Source organism: Heloderma suspectum, chromosome 5 (assembly GCF_057233095.1).
Source record: "Heloderma suspectum isolate Gila_16-S chromosome 5, 16-S_ref, whole genome shotgun sequence".
In the NCBI taxonomy this organism is placed as follows: domain Eukaryota; kingdom Metazoa; phylum Chordata; class Lepidosauria; order Squamata; family Helodermatidae; genus Heloderma; species Heloderma suspectum.
In genome coordinates, this window is record NC_139462.1 from 143,224,047 (window position 1) to 143,241,220 (window position 17,174).

Below are 17,174 nucleotides of genomic sequence, written 5' to 3' on the forward strand. Positions count from 1 at the left end.
CTCTTCCTCCTCCCTGAGGCGAGGCGAGCTTCCCCGCCTCCCCATTGCGTTGCTATAAAAGACCAGCCGTCGTTTTTCCTTCTCCTAATTCCCGCCTTATGTTAAGCTGCGCTGTTAGGGGTAGGCCTTTTATCTAATAACGGTTGACCTGAGGCGGCTCCGTTACTTGCCGTCTAAAATGCTTAGCATTCAGGGTGGGGTGGCTAGTGCCAAGGACAAGGCCCTCCAGATGTTTTGCACTACAGTTCCCATTATCCCCAGCCACCGCAGCCAATGGTCGGGGCTTATGGGACTTACAGTCCAAAACATGTGGAGGGGACCGGGTTGCCTATCCCTGGTCTAGGACTGGAACCAAGGAGGTCAAATATGATCAAATGCCTTTTCTTCCATGAAGCTCACTGGATGACTTGGCTATTCGAGGTCTCTCAGCCTAATCTTCCAGGGTGCTTGTAAGGATAAAATGGGATGTCCCCACGTACACAGCCCTGATCTCCTTAGAAAAGGGACAGGATACAGGGGTAGGGTGGGCAGGGGATAATGGCGCTTAATCTGTCTTTAATTTGCTCATGTACATACATACACCCATACCCCTTATTCAAGTTGTTAAAAGTTGTATGGTTGAGCTTTAAAAACCCAGAAATGTTTTATTTCCTTTGTTACTTTAAGGCTTCAGAAGTTATGCAGACTCCAGCAAGCCTTAAACGTTTTGATTTCATTGAGTTTGGGGGCACCCAACTGCATAGAACCAGGTGGTTTCAAGTTGTTCTGTAATAACTGATAATAGATGTAAGTAATTTGAAATAGTCTAGACAAAATGGCACAGATGAGATTAAGTCTCTGCTTATCAAAATGGGGAATAACCAGGGTTTTGAGGGGAGATGAGACAACTAACTCTCCATCCCCTTTTGCTCATCTTGTGTGGTGTAGTGGCTAGAGTGTTGGACTGGGAGCCCAGCGATCTGGGTTCTAGTCCCCACTCAGCCATGGAAGCTCACTGGGTGACTTTGGGCCAGTCACAGACTCTCAGCCCAATCTACCTCACAGGGTTGTTGTGAGGATAAAATGGAGAGGAGGAGGATCATGTAAGCCGCCTTGGGTTCCTTGCAACAGGAAAAAAGGCGGGATATAAATGCAATAAAATAAAATAAAAATAAATCTTGTGAAATGCGGCATATGAATAATCCATATTACATTATTCCTCCTTACAGTGCTGGAACACTTCACTCTGATTTACATGCTACAAAGTACCATTGTGATGATTTATTATCAAGTGATTATAATAAACTGGGTTGTTCTGGAACTAACGGGGCACATACTAAAAAACACTTGGATTAATTACTTCTGAATGCATATGGTATTCACTCTAACATTTTCAAGAGCTAGTTTGACTGGAAGAAATACTGGATTCTGTTTGTTGGATATTGCCCTGTAATCCTCTGGACTGAAAGGGTGATTTAAGGTGCAATCCTATGCATGTTTAGGCAGACAGAAGTCCTACAACTCCCAGCATCCCCCAGCCAGCTATGGCTGGCTGAGGGATGCTGGGAACTATAAGACTTCTTTCTGTCTAAACATGCATAGGTTTGTGCCTTTAGGCTTTTTAAAATAAACAGGTCTGCATGTGTAATTAAAATGCATTCCTGCAACAGATCAAAGCTGGTTTTATAGCTTCTTTTAAAAAAAAACAACCCGAACCAAAATACACACTGATTATGGCCAGCAGGCCATTCTTTCCTCAATCCTAGAGTTCCCAGCTTTGAGATATTCTAGCTGCCCTTTTGGTATATTTGCTTCAGATTTGGTATCTATGGGATAAACTTAGGGTGGCTGCAGACAAGGCTTTTACTGTGCAATCACACTGCCATGTTCATAACATTTTAGAAGAGGCTGAGACTTTGTCGTCTTGCATTTCGAGTGGTGTTTTCCCACCACTTCCATCTCTTTTCTTACCAGAAAAATGGAATAGCTGCTCAGTGCCTTTTGAGTATTAGTGCTAGGAGCCCTGCATCTGGAACCATCTTTGATGTTTTGAGCTGGGGGCAGTAAAACATTATTTTCTATTGCCCCTGATCCTACACTGCTCTATCCTGTAGAGCAACTACAAACTTCAGCTCAATTCAATCCCTACACATTTTCAAAGAGGCAAGGAAAGACCCTGCAATATGACATCTCCTTTGAAGATTACATATTGGCATGGAAGTTGGTATGCCGTGTTATGGTTGCTATTCCATGTTTCACATTCAAAATCTCACTTTGGCTCCTGTACCTGTTTTGAAGGGGTCAAAAAAACAGTTTAAGACACAAAGCAATGTGTCTAACTTCAACACTGACAGATCACCGAGAAACATGGGAAAAATAGATATAGATAATGTTCGCAACATTGTTCAGGAGGCGGCAACAAAAAATATCCCAAAGAAAAAGAAAACCAAGAAGGCAAGATGGCTGTCTGCTGAGACACTGGAAGCAGCCCAAGAAAGAAGGAAAGCAAAAGGCAACAGTGACAGGGGGAGATATGCCCAATTAAATGCAAAATTCCAGAGGTTAGCCAGAAGAGATAAGGAATTATTTTTAAACAAGCAATGCATGGAAATGGAAGAAGATAATAGAATAGGAAGGACAAGAGACCTCTTCCAGAAAGTTAGAAACATTGGAGGTAAATTCCAGGCAAAAATGGGTATGATCAAAAACAAAGATGGCAAGGACCTAACAGAAGCAGAAGAGATCAAGAAAAGTTGGCAAGAATATACGGAAGATCTGTATAGGAAGGATAATAATATCGGGGATAGATTTGACGGTGTGGTAAGTGAGCTAGAGCCAGACATCCTGAAGACTGAGGTTGAATGGGCCTTAAGAAGCATTGTTAATAACAAGGCAGCAGGAGATGACGGAATCCCAGCTGAACTGTTTAAAATCTTGCAAGATGATGCTGTCAAGGTGATGCATGCCATATGCCAGCAAATTTGGAAAACACAAGAATGGCCAACAGACTGGAAAAGATCAACTTATATCCCCATACCAAAAAAGGGAAGCACCAAATAATGTTCAAACTATCCAACAGTGGCACTTATTTCACATGCCAGTAAGGTAATACTCAAGATCTTGCAAGGTAGACTCCAGCAATTCATGGAACGAGAATTGCCAGATGTACAAGCTGGGTTTAGAAAAGGTAGAGGAACTAGAGCCCAAAATTGCCAGTATCCGCTGGATAATGGAGAAAGCCAGGGAGTTTCAGAAAAACCTCTATTTCTGTTTTATTGACTATTCTAAAGCCTTTGACTGTGTGGATCATAACAAATTGTGGCAAGTTCTTGGTGGTATGGGGATACCAAGTCATCTTGTCTGCCTCCTAAGGAATCTGTATAACGACCAAGTAGCAACGGTATGAACAGACCACGGAACAACGGACTGGTTTAAGATTGGGAAAGGAGTACAGCAGGGTTGTATACTCTCACCCTACCTATTCAACCTGTACACAGAACACATCATGCGACGTGCTGGGCTTGATGAAGCCAAGGCTGGAGTTAAAATCACTGGAAGAAACATTAACAATCTCCGATATGCAGATGATACCACTTTGATGGCTGAAAGCGAGGAGCTGAGGAACCTTATGACGAAGGTGAAAGAAGAAAGTGCAAAAGCTGGGCTGCAGTTAAACCTCCAAAAAACCAAGATTATGGCAACCAGCTTGATTGATAACTGGCAAATAGAGGGAGAAAACGTGGAGGCAGTGACAGACTTTGTCTTTCTAGGCGCAAAGATTACTGCAGATGCTGACTGCAGCCAGGAAATCAGAAGACGTTTACTTCTTGGGAGGAGAGCAATGACAAATCTTGATAAAATAGTGAAGAGCAGAGACATCACACTGACAACAAAGGTCCGCATAGTTAAAGCAATGGTATTCCCCGTAGTAACCTATGGCTGCAAGAGTTGGACCATAAGGAAGGCTGAGCGAAGGAAGATAGATGCTTTTGAACTGTGGTGCTGGAGGAAAATTCTGAGAGTGCCTTGGACTGCAAGAAGATCAAACCAGTCCATACTCCAGGAAATCAAGCCAGACTGCTCACTTGAGGGAATGATATTAAAGGCAAAACTGAAGTACTTTGGCCACATCATGAGAAGACAGGATACCCTGGAGAAGATGCTGATGCTAGGGAAAGTGAAAGGCAAAAGGAAGAGGGGCCGACCAATGGCAAGATGGATGGATGATATTCTGGAGGTGACGGACTCGACCTTGGGGGAGCTAGGGGTGGCGACGGCCGACAGGAAGCTCTGGCGTGGGTTGGCCCATGAAGTCACGAAGAGTCGGAAGCGACTGACCAAATAAACAACAACAAACATACATACATACATACATACATATATATATATGAATGATATAATTCTCTGTATGAAGCTCAAAAACCTGCTCAACCTCCTATATCCATTTTCAAAGTAAATAAAGCAGAAAAATGCAAAATATATACAATATATGACTTTGAGTTGGTGGGCATATCCATGAAATTATGAATTTCATGATCAAGCCCCAGCTCAACCACTGTATCCATTCAAGGAGCAAGTGAGGCCTCTCAGATACTGTGCTTTACTTGTATCAGCAGACTGCATAAGTTGTAACGTCTTGTAACGTTGGGAAGGACTCTAACCATCTCGGTGGCCTGAAAGCTTTCGAAAAAAGCAAAACACCCCACATCGGCTGCGGACATGCTGGAAAAAAAGAAGAGGAAGAAAGTCTCTAAACAGCAAGAGAAGGAGAGGAACATTCCGCCTCATCTATTCTCCTATACGTATTGTGGTTTCTCCCACACAAGTAGTGGGTTTGGACCCAGCCTCTACAATCTCAGAGGGTGAACTAAGGGACACGCCAACTCCCCCACCCCGTCCAGTTCAGAAACTCAAGACGGAAGATCTCGGTCTCCAATGCCAAGCCGTCAGGATATACAACTACAGTCTCTGTGGTATCGACCGACATTGTCTCCTCGACAAGGTGTCTTGCCTCCTCAATACCGATCTGCAGATCGATACCGTGTGGACTATCAGCATGGGTAACACGAGTGTGATGGTTCACGCTATCCAACACGGGATTGGTATTGGTATTCTGATTGGTCCTCTCCTCCCCATACATCATGGCGAGATGAGGATTGGAGACTTGGAAGGGATCGGGACCTTTTCCTCGATAGCTCTCGTTATTTGGGAACAACTTCTCCATCCTATGCTCCGTTTCAGCCCAAGCAAGTTCCATGGTCCTAAACCCAGGACGTTTTCTTGTGTCCTCCCCCAGTACCAAGGCATATTACCTCTATGATGTTACAAGAGTCCTGTCAGGATCGTCTGGCTCCTCCTCCTCCAATTCCACCTCACAGTACAGCAGAAGTGGCACAAACACAGTCTACCCCATCACCTGAATTGGGAGAAGACTACCAGTCAGACTCTTCCTCCTTCTGTTCCCCCTTCGGTCTCATCTCCAGATGATGTGGTTGGAACGAGAGATAGAGCATTGCCTTCTGAGGGTATGGGGCACTTTTCTGAGCAGGTGCTTAGAATGGCGCAATCATTAGGCATTGAGGTACAACAACCTGCAGAACAATTCCATGATTCGGTGTTTGATGCTGTCTCGACGGACATGTCAAGTCCCATAGCCATTCCCTTTCTCCCAGCTCTGTTATGTACAGTGCAACAGACTTGGAAAACACCTTCATCCATGGCCCCGACTTCTAATAGACTTGAATCCATGTATTGGGTCCAATAGATGGATGCTTCTTTCCTCTTTGCACATCCAAACCCAAGTTCAATCATTGTGGAATCTGCGCAAGGCTGCTCTCAAAAACCACATGCTTTGCCTGTTGGTAAGGAGAGCCATAAGTTAGATCTAGTGGGACATCACCTCTACCCTTCAGCAGCATTGGGACTTCGAGTTTCAAAGTACCAGGCCATGATGGCCAGGTAACAATTATTCCTTTGGGAAAAGATGGATTCGCTTAGCCCCTACCTCCCTGAGGACCAAAGAGAATTAGCAAGAATGTACCACATGGAGGCATCCAAATTATCTTGCCAGCAGATAAATACGGCTTGTCACCAGGCTGACTACAGTGCAAAGGTGATGGTTGGTTCTATAGCCTTAAGGAGACACACTTGGTTCCACTCCGCGGTTCTGACCCCGGAAGCTCGGTCAAGAATAGAAGATCTTCCCTGTGATGGAGAGAGATTATTTCATGCAAAAATGGATGAGCAAATGGATTCCGTACAGAAAGCGAGAACTACTGCTCATAAAATTGGTATCAGTCACGTGCAACAGCACACCCCTTATCGTCCTCGTCGTTGGTACCAACAACACCAAACTTATACCCCTAGGCAATCTGGGGATCGAGCACCTAGATACCAACCTCACCAACAACAAAGAAAAAACTATCCCTTTACTAAGTTTCAACAAAAAACAAAGGGTGACGTGTCCTCTAAATGTCGTCCGGACTTTTTCCTCTGCTCACCAACCATTATAATCTACCTTTTGGGGATCTCCTGAACAAATTTTATCCGGCTTGGACAAGAATAACATCAGACAAGTGGGTACTATTATTCGTCAAGGATACAAAATAGAATTCAACACTCTCCCGCTGTTAGGTTCAATTCGGATCACGCTATCTTTGAAAGCCCTACAGGAAGAAACATAGTCTCTTCTAATGAAAGGAGCTATTCAGCACCTTCATCCTAAGGTCAATGTGGAGAGCTTCTTTTCCAGGTACTTCACCATGCCAAAACAGGACGGGGGCCTTCAACCCATTTTAGATCTTTGGGCGCTGAACAAATTTGTCACTACCAAGAAATTCAGAATGACAACTCTAGCTATGATTTTACTACTCCTTCAAAAGTGTTCAGGGTTCACCACAGTCAGTCTCAACGATGCCTTTTCCATATAGCAATAGAAGAATCATACAGAAAATTCCTCCATTTTGCCATTGGCCCAGAAATTTTCCAGTTCAAGGTTCTTCCATTCGGATTATCCACAGCCCCATACATATCCACAAAGTGTATGGCTGTGGTCTGTGCACTTACCTCCATATCAAGGGCACAGAGATCTACCCGTATCTTGATGATTGGCCTTTAGTGGATGTCTCCCAGGAAGCCCTATCGTGTGCTACTGTAGTCATTCTGAACCTCCTGCAGGCACTAGGACTCAGGATCAACAGGGAGAAATCCCATTTGACCCCCACACAGAGAGTACAGTTCATAGGGGCTCTACTCGATTCCAGGACTGGTCGGGCATATCTTCCCTCAAATCGCGTCAAAGATTTGGTCACACATGCCACTTCAATATTTTTTGAGCACCATACCAGAGCACGCAACATTCAGTGTCTGCTGGGTCACATGGCAGCAACGGTATCAGTCATGGAATGAGCCCGACTGTGGATGAGGCCCTTACAAAACTGGTTCATTCGAACTTTCAACATAGCCAACAATCCCTTCTTGGTCAGGCTTACTGTACCAGAGTTGATAGCTTCCAGCCTGACGTGGTGGACGAACTCCAAGTACCTGATCCAGGGGATGCCCTTTCTTCCCTCTCCTCCGTCCGTGGTCCTGACGACAGATGCATCCTTACTGGGTTGGGGAGCCCACTACAGACCTCTACAAACGCAGGGTCTCTGGTCCCCCACTGAAACTACCTCCAACATTAATTTCCTGGAGTTAATGGCAGTCTGGAAGGCCCTGCATGCCTTCAAGCCGTATCTTCTGCATTGCAATATCCAGGTTCTCATGGACAATGCCATAGTTTTATGATACCTAAACAAGCAAGAGGGAACACATTCCTCGAGTCTTCTTTCTCTCACCATGGACATTTACAACTGGGTCTTTGCAAGAGATATTCATCTGACGGCTCTCCATATCGCGGGAGTAGACATCCTAGCAGACTCTCTCAGTGGCCTTCACCAGTGCTCCCACGAATGGCAATTAGCCAAGACAATTTTAGGGATGATCTTCAGAAAATGGGTTTGACCTGAGATAGATCTTTTCGCAACTCCCAGGAACATGACTTGCAAAAACCTTTGCTCCAGAGCGGGAGTCGGCCATAGAATCATAGAATAGTAGGGTTGGAAGGGGTCTACAAGGCCATCGAGTCCAACCCCCTGCTCAATGCAGGAATCCAAGTCAGAGCATCCGTGACAGAAATCAGGGATCATTAGGCGATGCTTTTCTCCTGAAATGGAGGGGAACCCTATTCTACCTTTTTCCTCCGTTTCCCCTTCTCAAGAGAGTAATTTCGAAAATCAGAGAGGACGGCACAGACTGCATCTTAATCGCCCCATGGTGGCCGAGACAACCTTGGTTCAAAATACTAAAGGACCTGGCAGAGAGACATTGTCTGCCGCTTCCACAAATAGACGACCTAATTTCTCAGGACTGAGGTCTGGGTCATCACCCCAGTCTCTACACTTTGAAGCTCACGGCGTGGAGGATTCGGGGTCCAGAGACTGCCCTCCATCGATACCGGCAAACGTACAGACAATACTAGATGCGGCAAGAAAGCCATCGACATGCCGTTCCTACTCCACCAAATGGGCTTCTTTTGTAAAGTTTGCAACTGCAAACAATTGTGATCCTAACGACTGTTCACTTACAGATATTCTGTTTTCTTCACCACTTATATAGTAGAGGCCTGAAATATGTCTCTATAAGAGTGTATCTCAGCAATATCTGCAATGAGGGGCAACGTAGAGGGGTGTTCACTTTTCAGCCATCTCTTATGCAAGCAATTTCTATGGGGACTTAGGAACTTGGCCCCTCCTGTGAGAGACTTCATTCCTCAATGGGACTTATTACTGGTGCTTAACAGTCTAACATCGGTTCCATTCGAACCTCTTGCTACTATAGACTTGAGACTACTCTCTTGGAAGGTTGCCTTCTTGGTAGCGATTACAACCTCGAAAAGAGCGGGTGAGCTGTCCGCGTTACAAATAGATTCTCCTTATACCATTTTCCACAAGGAAAAGCTGGTATTCAGGCCAGACATAGCTTTTCTCCCTAAAGTGGTGATGGACTTCCATGTAATTCAACCAATTGTCCTCCCTGCTTTCTTTCCCTCTCCGACTTTGGACTTGGAAAAGAGATTACATACTTTAGACATCCGAAGAGCCATGGCTTTTTATATATCAAGCACTGAATCTTTCCGTAAGTCACAACATTTATTCATGTGCTACGGAGGACATAATAAGGGCTCACCAGTATCTTCCCAGAGACTAGCATCCTGGATTGTACAAGCTATTCGATTAGCGTACCAAGTCTCGGGAAGGGACTTGCCACCTTGAATCCAAGCACATTCAACACAGGGAGTGTCGACTTCTACAACCTTTACAAGAGGGGTACCTCTGGTAGACTTGTGCAAGGCAGCTACCTGGTCTAAACCCTCTAGTTTTATAAGACACTACAGATTGGATGTTCGGGCCTGATCAGACTGCCTTTGGCAAGACTATGCTCTCACTGGTGCTGCACTGAGACACCGAACCATCTCCGGTAAGTCAGCTTGTTATTTGCCCATATGTGTGATGCTCAGAGACCATGAAGAAGAAGAACAGGTTGCTTACCTGTAACTGTAGCTCTTCCAGTGGTCATCTGTGCATTCACACAACCCTCCCACCATCCCCACTTGGGTGTCAATGTTATTTTTATTGGTATCGAGGTGTTTTTTCTCCTTGGACTCCAGACTGCTTTGCAGTCTTAAGGAACTGAGGGGAAGGCAGAAACCTGCGCAGTACATAATATGGACGGTGGGGGAGGGGTTCCCGCCAAAACTTGCTCAACTTGGAAGTTTCCTGAATGAGTCTCTGCGCAAGCGCAGAGCCCATATGTATGAATGCTCAGATGACCACTCAAAGAACTACAATTACAGGTAAGCAACCTGTCTTTTTGTAGTGTTCATTTATTCAACTCTTCATTACTGCAAGATTGTGCCTTCCCCATTGTCCAAAACTGAGAAATGGATGAAGGGATGGCTCCACTATTGTGAATGTTAGGAATATGGACTACATGACAGTAATGGTCCATATTTAACATTGTTTCTGCTGGCTAATTACAGTAAGTATTTGCTGAATTAATCAGTGTGAAATCAGTAAAAATCTGAAGACATTCACATATTTTATTAGGACAAAGGAATTTCCAAGCAGACCCTTTCTTGTTCTGATGTCTTCTGTTGCTGAAAATCAAAGTTGCACCCCAGCAGCTTATCTTTAAAGATGACACCTAATGGTCCAATATATATTTAATGTACATCCCCACATCTAATATTGCACATGAGTAGCTATTATAAATGAGTGAAAGCAGCGATTCACTTTTAGTTCCATCACGTGTCCTTCTCTACTCATATTGTTTCAGCATCAAGTGGTAAGCACATAAAAATATGTACAGAGTCCCAAAGGCTTCAGGGAGTACCTACCCAACAGAAGACTCTAATGAAGCAGACAGTGGCTGTAACCATGACAGCTCAGACTCTGACACTCGAGACTCTAACACCCAACAACTTCTAGAGAGGTATGCATCATTTTCAACATGACTATCTCCATAGGACTTTTCCCTAAGTTATCAGCCTCCGAACGCAGAGGCTGACAACTATCCAATGCAGGGCAGCCGGAGCACAGAGGCGATCCTCACCTCTGTGCTCCAGCCACCCAGTACTTTTGGCTAGACAGGTGATTTTGCCTGTCTAGCTGGGGAGCTTTGGAAAGGGAGGGGGGAAAGCTGCACAGTGTATAGGAAGCTGCATAACGCAGCTTACATGGTCACCTCCCTTCCCTGCCCCCTTTTCCTTCTCTGCGCTCCAGTTCCAAGTGCAGAGACATAGCCAGCATGGAGAGAACTGTGCCAGCTACGAGGGGGCAGAGGAGGGGGCAGGGAGTGTGGTTTCTGGGAACCGAGGTCAGAGGCCTGACAGTATCTAGTGGCCATAGGATTGCTCCCTTAATGTATTTTAGTATTCAAGAAACATGCAATTAGATACGTTGGAATATTCTCTTACTTTCCCAGATATGCTTTTCTCTTACTTTCCCAAATATGCTTCTTCAGCTGTCTCTGAAAGGAGTGAGAAATTTTCAGTTAAGTTGCTATGGAAGTTTTCGTTTGCTTCATTTCTGTGGATGATGATCCTAACCTACACAGGGGTACAATGTTTTCTCACTGATGCTTCTTCCATCACCTACACAGGACATCCATTCCAGTGCTGTATTATGAAAACTCTTCCTAAATCTTTCTGAAATCCAGTTCCTAGGTGAACATTGCTGCACATGCCTTTTCATTTTGACCAGTCCTAAAACAAGTTGGGTTGATGCAAGAGTCTTCATGAAGGGTGTGATTGCTCAGTGCATGAGCATCTGCACCTCTTACTTAGAGGGTGGAACCTGGAAGCTAAATGGTAATTCCTCGTAGTGCCCAGTGAGTACAGAGGATGACATCTGGAAGGTCAGGAGAATTGCTTGGCTGTGACTGATGGCTCAAGGGTGGAGCCTATTAGACAAAAGGGAGCCGAGTAAATAGTAAAACCGCTCTAGATGAGTAGAAAAACTCTGCCTCCTTGGTTTTGGTCACTCACCCTGAGATTTTACTCCAGAGATTGTAAGAAAAGGGCCAATATCCAAATCAAGCTCTGAAGACCCACCAATCCTACAGATAGCAGATACAAGGCATGTTTTCTTCTTGTTTCTTAATTAATTTCTTAAAACTAATATCTTGGCTTTCCATGTTACCACTCAAAGCAGCTTATAAAACTATCAAATATACAATCAAAATAATATCAAAATTAAAACAATTCATAGAAAACAAGAGCAGATAAGCTTTTGTGGACTACAAATTGTTGATTTCAGTTGATTTCATCAGAGGCACGTGACACTGCAGGTATATATACAGATGATGGGAGCACCAGATGGAGGGAGCAATCCTACAGCCACTAGTCAGTGGCTAGACAGCCATAGGATACGTCAGTTTCTGAGAACCAACTTCGGAGCCCGTGCTCCAAGGTTGGTTCCCTGAGAACCGACCTTCCCGCACTCCCGCGCTGCCTTGTAGGCAGTGCGGAATGGCTCCATGCTCAGAAGAGGAGCACGGAGCCGTGAAAACGGGGCATTCCTGGGGGCGTTCCAGGGCGGGGAAGGCGGAAATGCCGGTACAACACATCCAACATGTCATCCAGCAGCCGCTTCCCCCATTCCGCCTTCCCGCTGCTAGACAGTCGAAATCGGCTGTCTAGCTGGCAAATGCAGGGCGACTGAAGTGCGGAGGGGATGATCCCCTCTGTGCTTCTCCTGCCCTGCATTGGATAGGCGGTCACCTCCAAGTTCGGAGGCGGCCGCCTACCCTGGTAGGATTGCTCCCTTAATGGATTTTTAAAAGGTTGGGTTGGATCCAGACTTAGAGTTTTTCTACATAAGCCTCAAATCCCGCACCTTTACCGGGGCTTTTGCTTCTGGATTCTTTGCGGGATTAAGATTGACTCCTTTACATGGACAGACATGTGCTTTGATTCAGGGACTTCCTTCATCTGCAAGTTCTGTATGTTTCTTTATACAGCCACTCAGTGGCACTGCAGTCTAATGGAATGGCACAATTACACACAGCTGATATAGTGGATTAACATTCTTTGCCACATTATCTCTGATCTTTAAAAAAAAACCAGGATAAAGGTCAGTCACCTGGAGGTTGATGATATCATGTAAAGGACCTGCAAACTTCTGTGAGTAACCAAACGCAACGGCAGGATAAAAGCCCTATGTGGAGAAGGTCTATGTCATACTTAGAGGAGATCTGCTAAAATCAATGGGGCTGAAGTTAGTCAAGACCAACTTGAGTCCCATTGATTTTAATGGATCTACTGTAGGTATGATTAAGTCTGGATCCAACACAGCTTCCTATCAACAGCTCATAACCATGATAGCTAAATAGAGCTCCATGTACAGAACCAGAATATTTCTGAATAGCATATGCTGAGGACAAATTACAGATGCCCTTTATGCCTTGCTTGGGTGCTTCAAGAGGCATGTTGCTGGCTGCTGTTGGACACAAAATGCTGGACTAGATGGACCTTTGGTGTGATCCACCTAGGCAGCTTGTACTCTTATGTACCTCTTTGATCTAAAGCCTTTTTTCATTTTTTAGTTTGTCCCAAGGACAAAAGTCAGCTGGCAGCTGTACGGCCAGCCACCCTCTCTTCAGTCATAAACGGAAAAATGCACAGTTTCCATGCCCACCCAAGAGTAAGTTGAATTGTTGGTAGCACTCAGTTAATTATAATGGGTTGGATCCAGACTTCATCATATGTAGACCCATTGAAATCAGTGAGACTGAAGTTAATCACACTGATTTCTGTGGGCCTATTCTAAGTATGACTTAAATCTTGGATCCTACCAAAGTGTTTACATTTTTAAGGATTTGTGAACCTGAACAGATGTTAACCAACATACTAACAAGATTGTACAAAGTTTTCAGATCTTTCCCTGCTGCTTATGAATTAAACTAATCAGAAAAAAATGATTCCGCAAAGCCAGGTTGACTAATTTAACATTATCTAGTGAAATACAGCCTTCCCTTTTGTTCTTATCCTTTTATTTTGAAACAGATTTAGAAAGCTCAAGAGCCCTTTTTTATTGCTATTTTAAAAAGTATGCTGGTCCACTAAAAGTTACATATTTACCTGCTTTCTCCAGATTTGTACAACTCCAGCCAACAACTGCCCATCTTCATAACACAATAGGTTTGCAGTATTCCCCTGGGTGACTTGAATTACATCAAATTACATTTCCTTGGTGGCTGAAGAATCTGATCCTAATTTAATGAGGCTAACAGGGCAACAAAATCCTGAATTAAACAGCTTGTCAATACAGGCATGCTTTAAAATGGAGAATATTCATTTTAAAAGAATCACAATGAGATTACCTAGTGAAGGACTCCAAAGGCAGAAGATTTTAAAAATCAAAGTTAACTTTTAACTTTTCATGATTATATAAGGTATTTCTGAAATATCTCATATTAGGGGTCTCAAACTTTTTGGGCTGGTGGGCACATTTAAAATTTTGAGAAAGTGTTATGGGCAACCATTTTCTCAAAATGATTGCCCATTCACAAAATGGCTGCCATAGTAGGTGTGTCCAGTCACCAAACACCCATTTCCCAAAAGGCAAACTGGCCTGGCTAAAAGAAAAGTAATTTGCCCCAGGACCTACATACGTGCCAGAGAGGTTCAGAGTGTTTCTGAGCTCCAAAACACACAAAAAATACTCTTTTGGAACCACAATTTTCAGCTCCAACTCCCATTTCCCAGAAAACAAACTGATGAGGCGCAAGAGACAAGCAAATTGTCCAAGAAACTGAGTTCAAAGCAGAGGTGGAGTCTGTGCCCTACAAATCACATATTTACCCCCACAAAGCACAACAAGATACCCATTTACAGAAGGGAAACTGGTGATTCTCAGAGAAGCACTAAAACACCCACGCCACACCACCACCACCCCCAAAAGCTAGGCCAAGTACTCCCTTCCTACACTCCCAGCTCCCCAGAAGGCTCCTTTCCACCCGCTAGCTTACCTTTTTCTTTTTTCTGGGCAGTTGGGTGCACTTAAAAACAAAGCACTGGCCTGCAACCATCTGCCTTTTATTTTTTAAGAATGGGGACCATAGGCTTCCAGGAAATAAAGATGGTGCTGCCTCACTTTGTTATGTTATGTTACACTTCATGACACCTTTCGGCCAAAAGGCCCCCAGAGTGGCTCACAAACAATATATAAATACAATATTCAAAAAATATATTAAATATAAGTTGAAAGCAGAAATAGCACAACAACTACATAAAACTACTACAACAACCCTGAAGCCCGAACACACCTTCCTGTCCAAAAGCAAAACACATCCGCAAAAATGCCAACAGAGAGCTGAAATAACTCTCGACTCCTTATAAGTTTTCCCAAGCAGAGTGATGGAACAGCAGTGGGGGTGGGGGTGGGGGTGGCCATGGTTGGAACAGCCTCTCTTTCCTGAAGCAATGTCTCCCAAGTTGCAGCTTCAGCCTTGCTTGTAATGTCGGGGTGGGGGGAGCAGGTGGAGTAGCTCACCCTTGATGGAACAGCATCTCTCCCCTGAGCTGCATGCCAGCCTCCCATTTAAAACTTTTTTTAATTAAAAAAAAATCTTAACTATATTTTTAAATTAGAAGGGGACGGGGAGCTTGGTGAGTTCCAAGGGAGGTGTCAACAGGCACATTGGTCCCCAGAAGCAACTCCAACCTTGTATATACGATGAAGAAACTCCCTCTAAAATTTTAGCATTTTCTTTATTTCCAAGGCTGTACTCCTATGCATACTTAATTGGGGTGAAGTCTTACTGAACTCATTGGGCCCAACTTCCGAGTAAATGTTTATTTATTAAATTTATTAATCGCCCATCTGGCTGGTCACCCAGCCACTCTGGGCGATGTACAAAATATATAATAAAACAGTTTAAAACAATAAAATTCTACAATAAAAACATTTTCTAAAATACCCTAACCCACCCCAAATGCCTGCCTGAACAACCACGTTTTTAATGCACGGCGGAAGCTCATTAAAGTGGGGGCATGGCGGAGTCCCCTAGGGAGGGAGGGATCCTAAATGTGTGTAGGATCAAGCTGTACAGCTGTGCAATCCTATATATGTCTACTTAGAAATAAGTCCCATTGAGTTCAGTGGGGTTTATTCCCAGGTAAGCGGGTATAAGATTGCAGCCTAAGGCATTTATAAGGCAGTAGATTCCATTGAATTATTGGGATAATAAATATCAGCTACAGGGAAAATTCCCATGCTTGGCTCCAACTATAGATTTCCCCTATCAGAATTTTTTTAATATATTTTTTTGCCAAATTACAAAATATGTTTCAGAAATTGTTGCTAGTATATCAGTAATTTACGGTGTGATCCAGTCAAAGCGAAGCACATTTGAGTTTCATTGATTTCAATACTTTTTTTCCAATGTTCCTGGGAAGATTGCCAGCAGTTCTGGTCTAACAAATTAACTTTATCCACTGAATAAATGTGACCAAATGTAAACAACAACACAAAACTGTGTAACATATGTCTTGTAAATTTATTCTAATCATGTGCAATATTCTCTTATAATGTTGTGTGTATTTTCCAGGAAGTATCATCAAGCTCATCTGTAATTTGATAGTGCTAAGCATAATAACTCCATTTTGCTTAGTGAAAAAAGTCTACTGCCATTTATCAAGGTAAATACAATCAAGAATCTTAAGAAAGAACTGGAAAATAAACTAACACAGATCTTTTTAAACATTTTGAAGTGGTGGATCACATGTAAACGAACTCCACCTTTTGGGGCCATACTTTCCCCCTCTACAACAGGAAATACAAGAATATCACACATCAGTCATTAACACCAAAAATGTTCATATTTTATATTTCATTTTAATGTTAATATAGGTATATAACAGGCAGCATGTATCTGAATAGAAGTTAAACATGGCATATACAGAGGGAGGCTGTCTTTTAAAGGGGCCTCACAACAATAACGTTACGCTGCCAGCCCAATAAATGAAAAAAGGCCCCTGGAAATTAAAAAAGAAACCCCACTTTGTGTGACCCACCCAAGAACACATTGGGACCCACCAGGTTTGAGAAGCACTGGACTAGCAGACTGATCCTATGGTGCAGTTTAGGGCCAATCTAAATGTAACGTTTATCACATGATTAGCTCTTGCATGGTTTTTTTTCTCTTTTAAATAGAAGCTGCATGAGACCCCAATCCAAATCAGGACTATGATATGGATGGGAGGGGGTTATTCCTTTGCCCTTAGTGCAGCCCCAATGGGGGGGAGCTGTTGTTTGCATTGGGAGGGAAACCCCCTTTGTTGCCCACTAATTCATTTCCTTGTGCCACCACAAGTCTTTCTGCAAAGCCTTGCAGTAGATGGTGGCCCTAGCAGCTGCAGTATTGCAGCTGTGCCATTTAAGTCCCTTGCAAGGGATCAATACTGGAGCTGCATAATTGTACCAGTGCAAAGGAAGACTATGGGGGATTTTCTCTCCCACGCTGCCACCACCTATGGAAAAACTGCTCCTTCATTGGGCAATCCCATCTGTGGGGTTTCTTATTTTTAGAAAATGCATATATTTCTGAGCCTAAGGAACTCTCTGCCACACAGGCTGACCCTTTTCCACTAC

General features: G+C 43.8%; 1 protein-coding gene and 1 pseudogene across 3 annotated transcripts in view; both read left to right on the forward strand.

The window, feature by feature from the left end:
* Positions 1-17,174, forward strand: part of SUN3 (Sad1 and UNC84 domain containing 3) — a 28,608-nt gene that overhangs the window by 374 nt on the left and 11,060 nt on the right. For 2 of the 3 annotated variants that reach the window (XM_084857707.1, XM_084857710.1), the window contains exons 2-4: positions 10,357-10,512; positions 13,126-13,223; positions 16,132-16,222. In XM_084857707.1, coding sequence (XP_084713833.1) covers positions 10,382-10,512; positions 13,126-13,223; positions 16,132-16,222 — 320 coding nt within the window. In that variant the 5' untranslated portion in view covers positions 10,357-10,381. Of the gene's footprint in view, positions 121-10,356; positions 10,513-13,125; positions 13,224-16,131; positions 16,223-17,174 lie in introns of all 3 variants that reach the window. The other variant, XM_084857708.1, reaches the window with a different exon arrangement.
* On the forward strand, positions 8,688-9,434 carry LOC146344601 (uncharacterized; annotated as a pseudogene).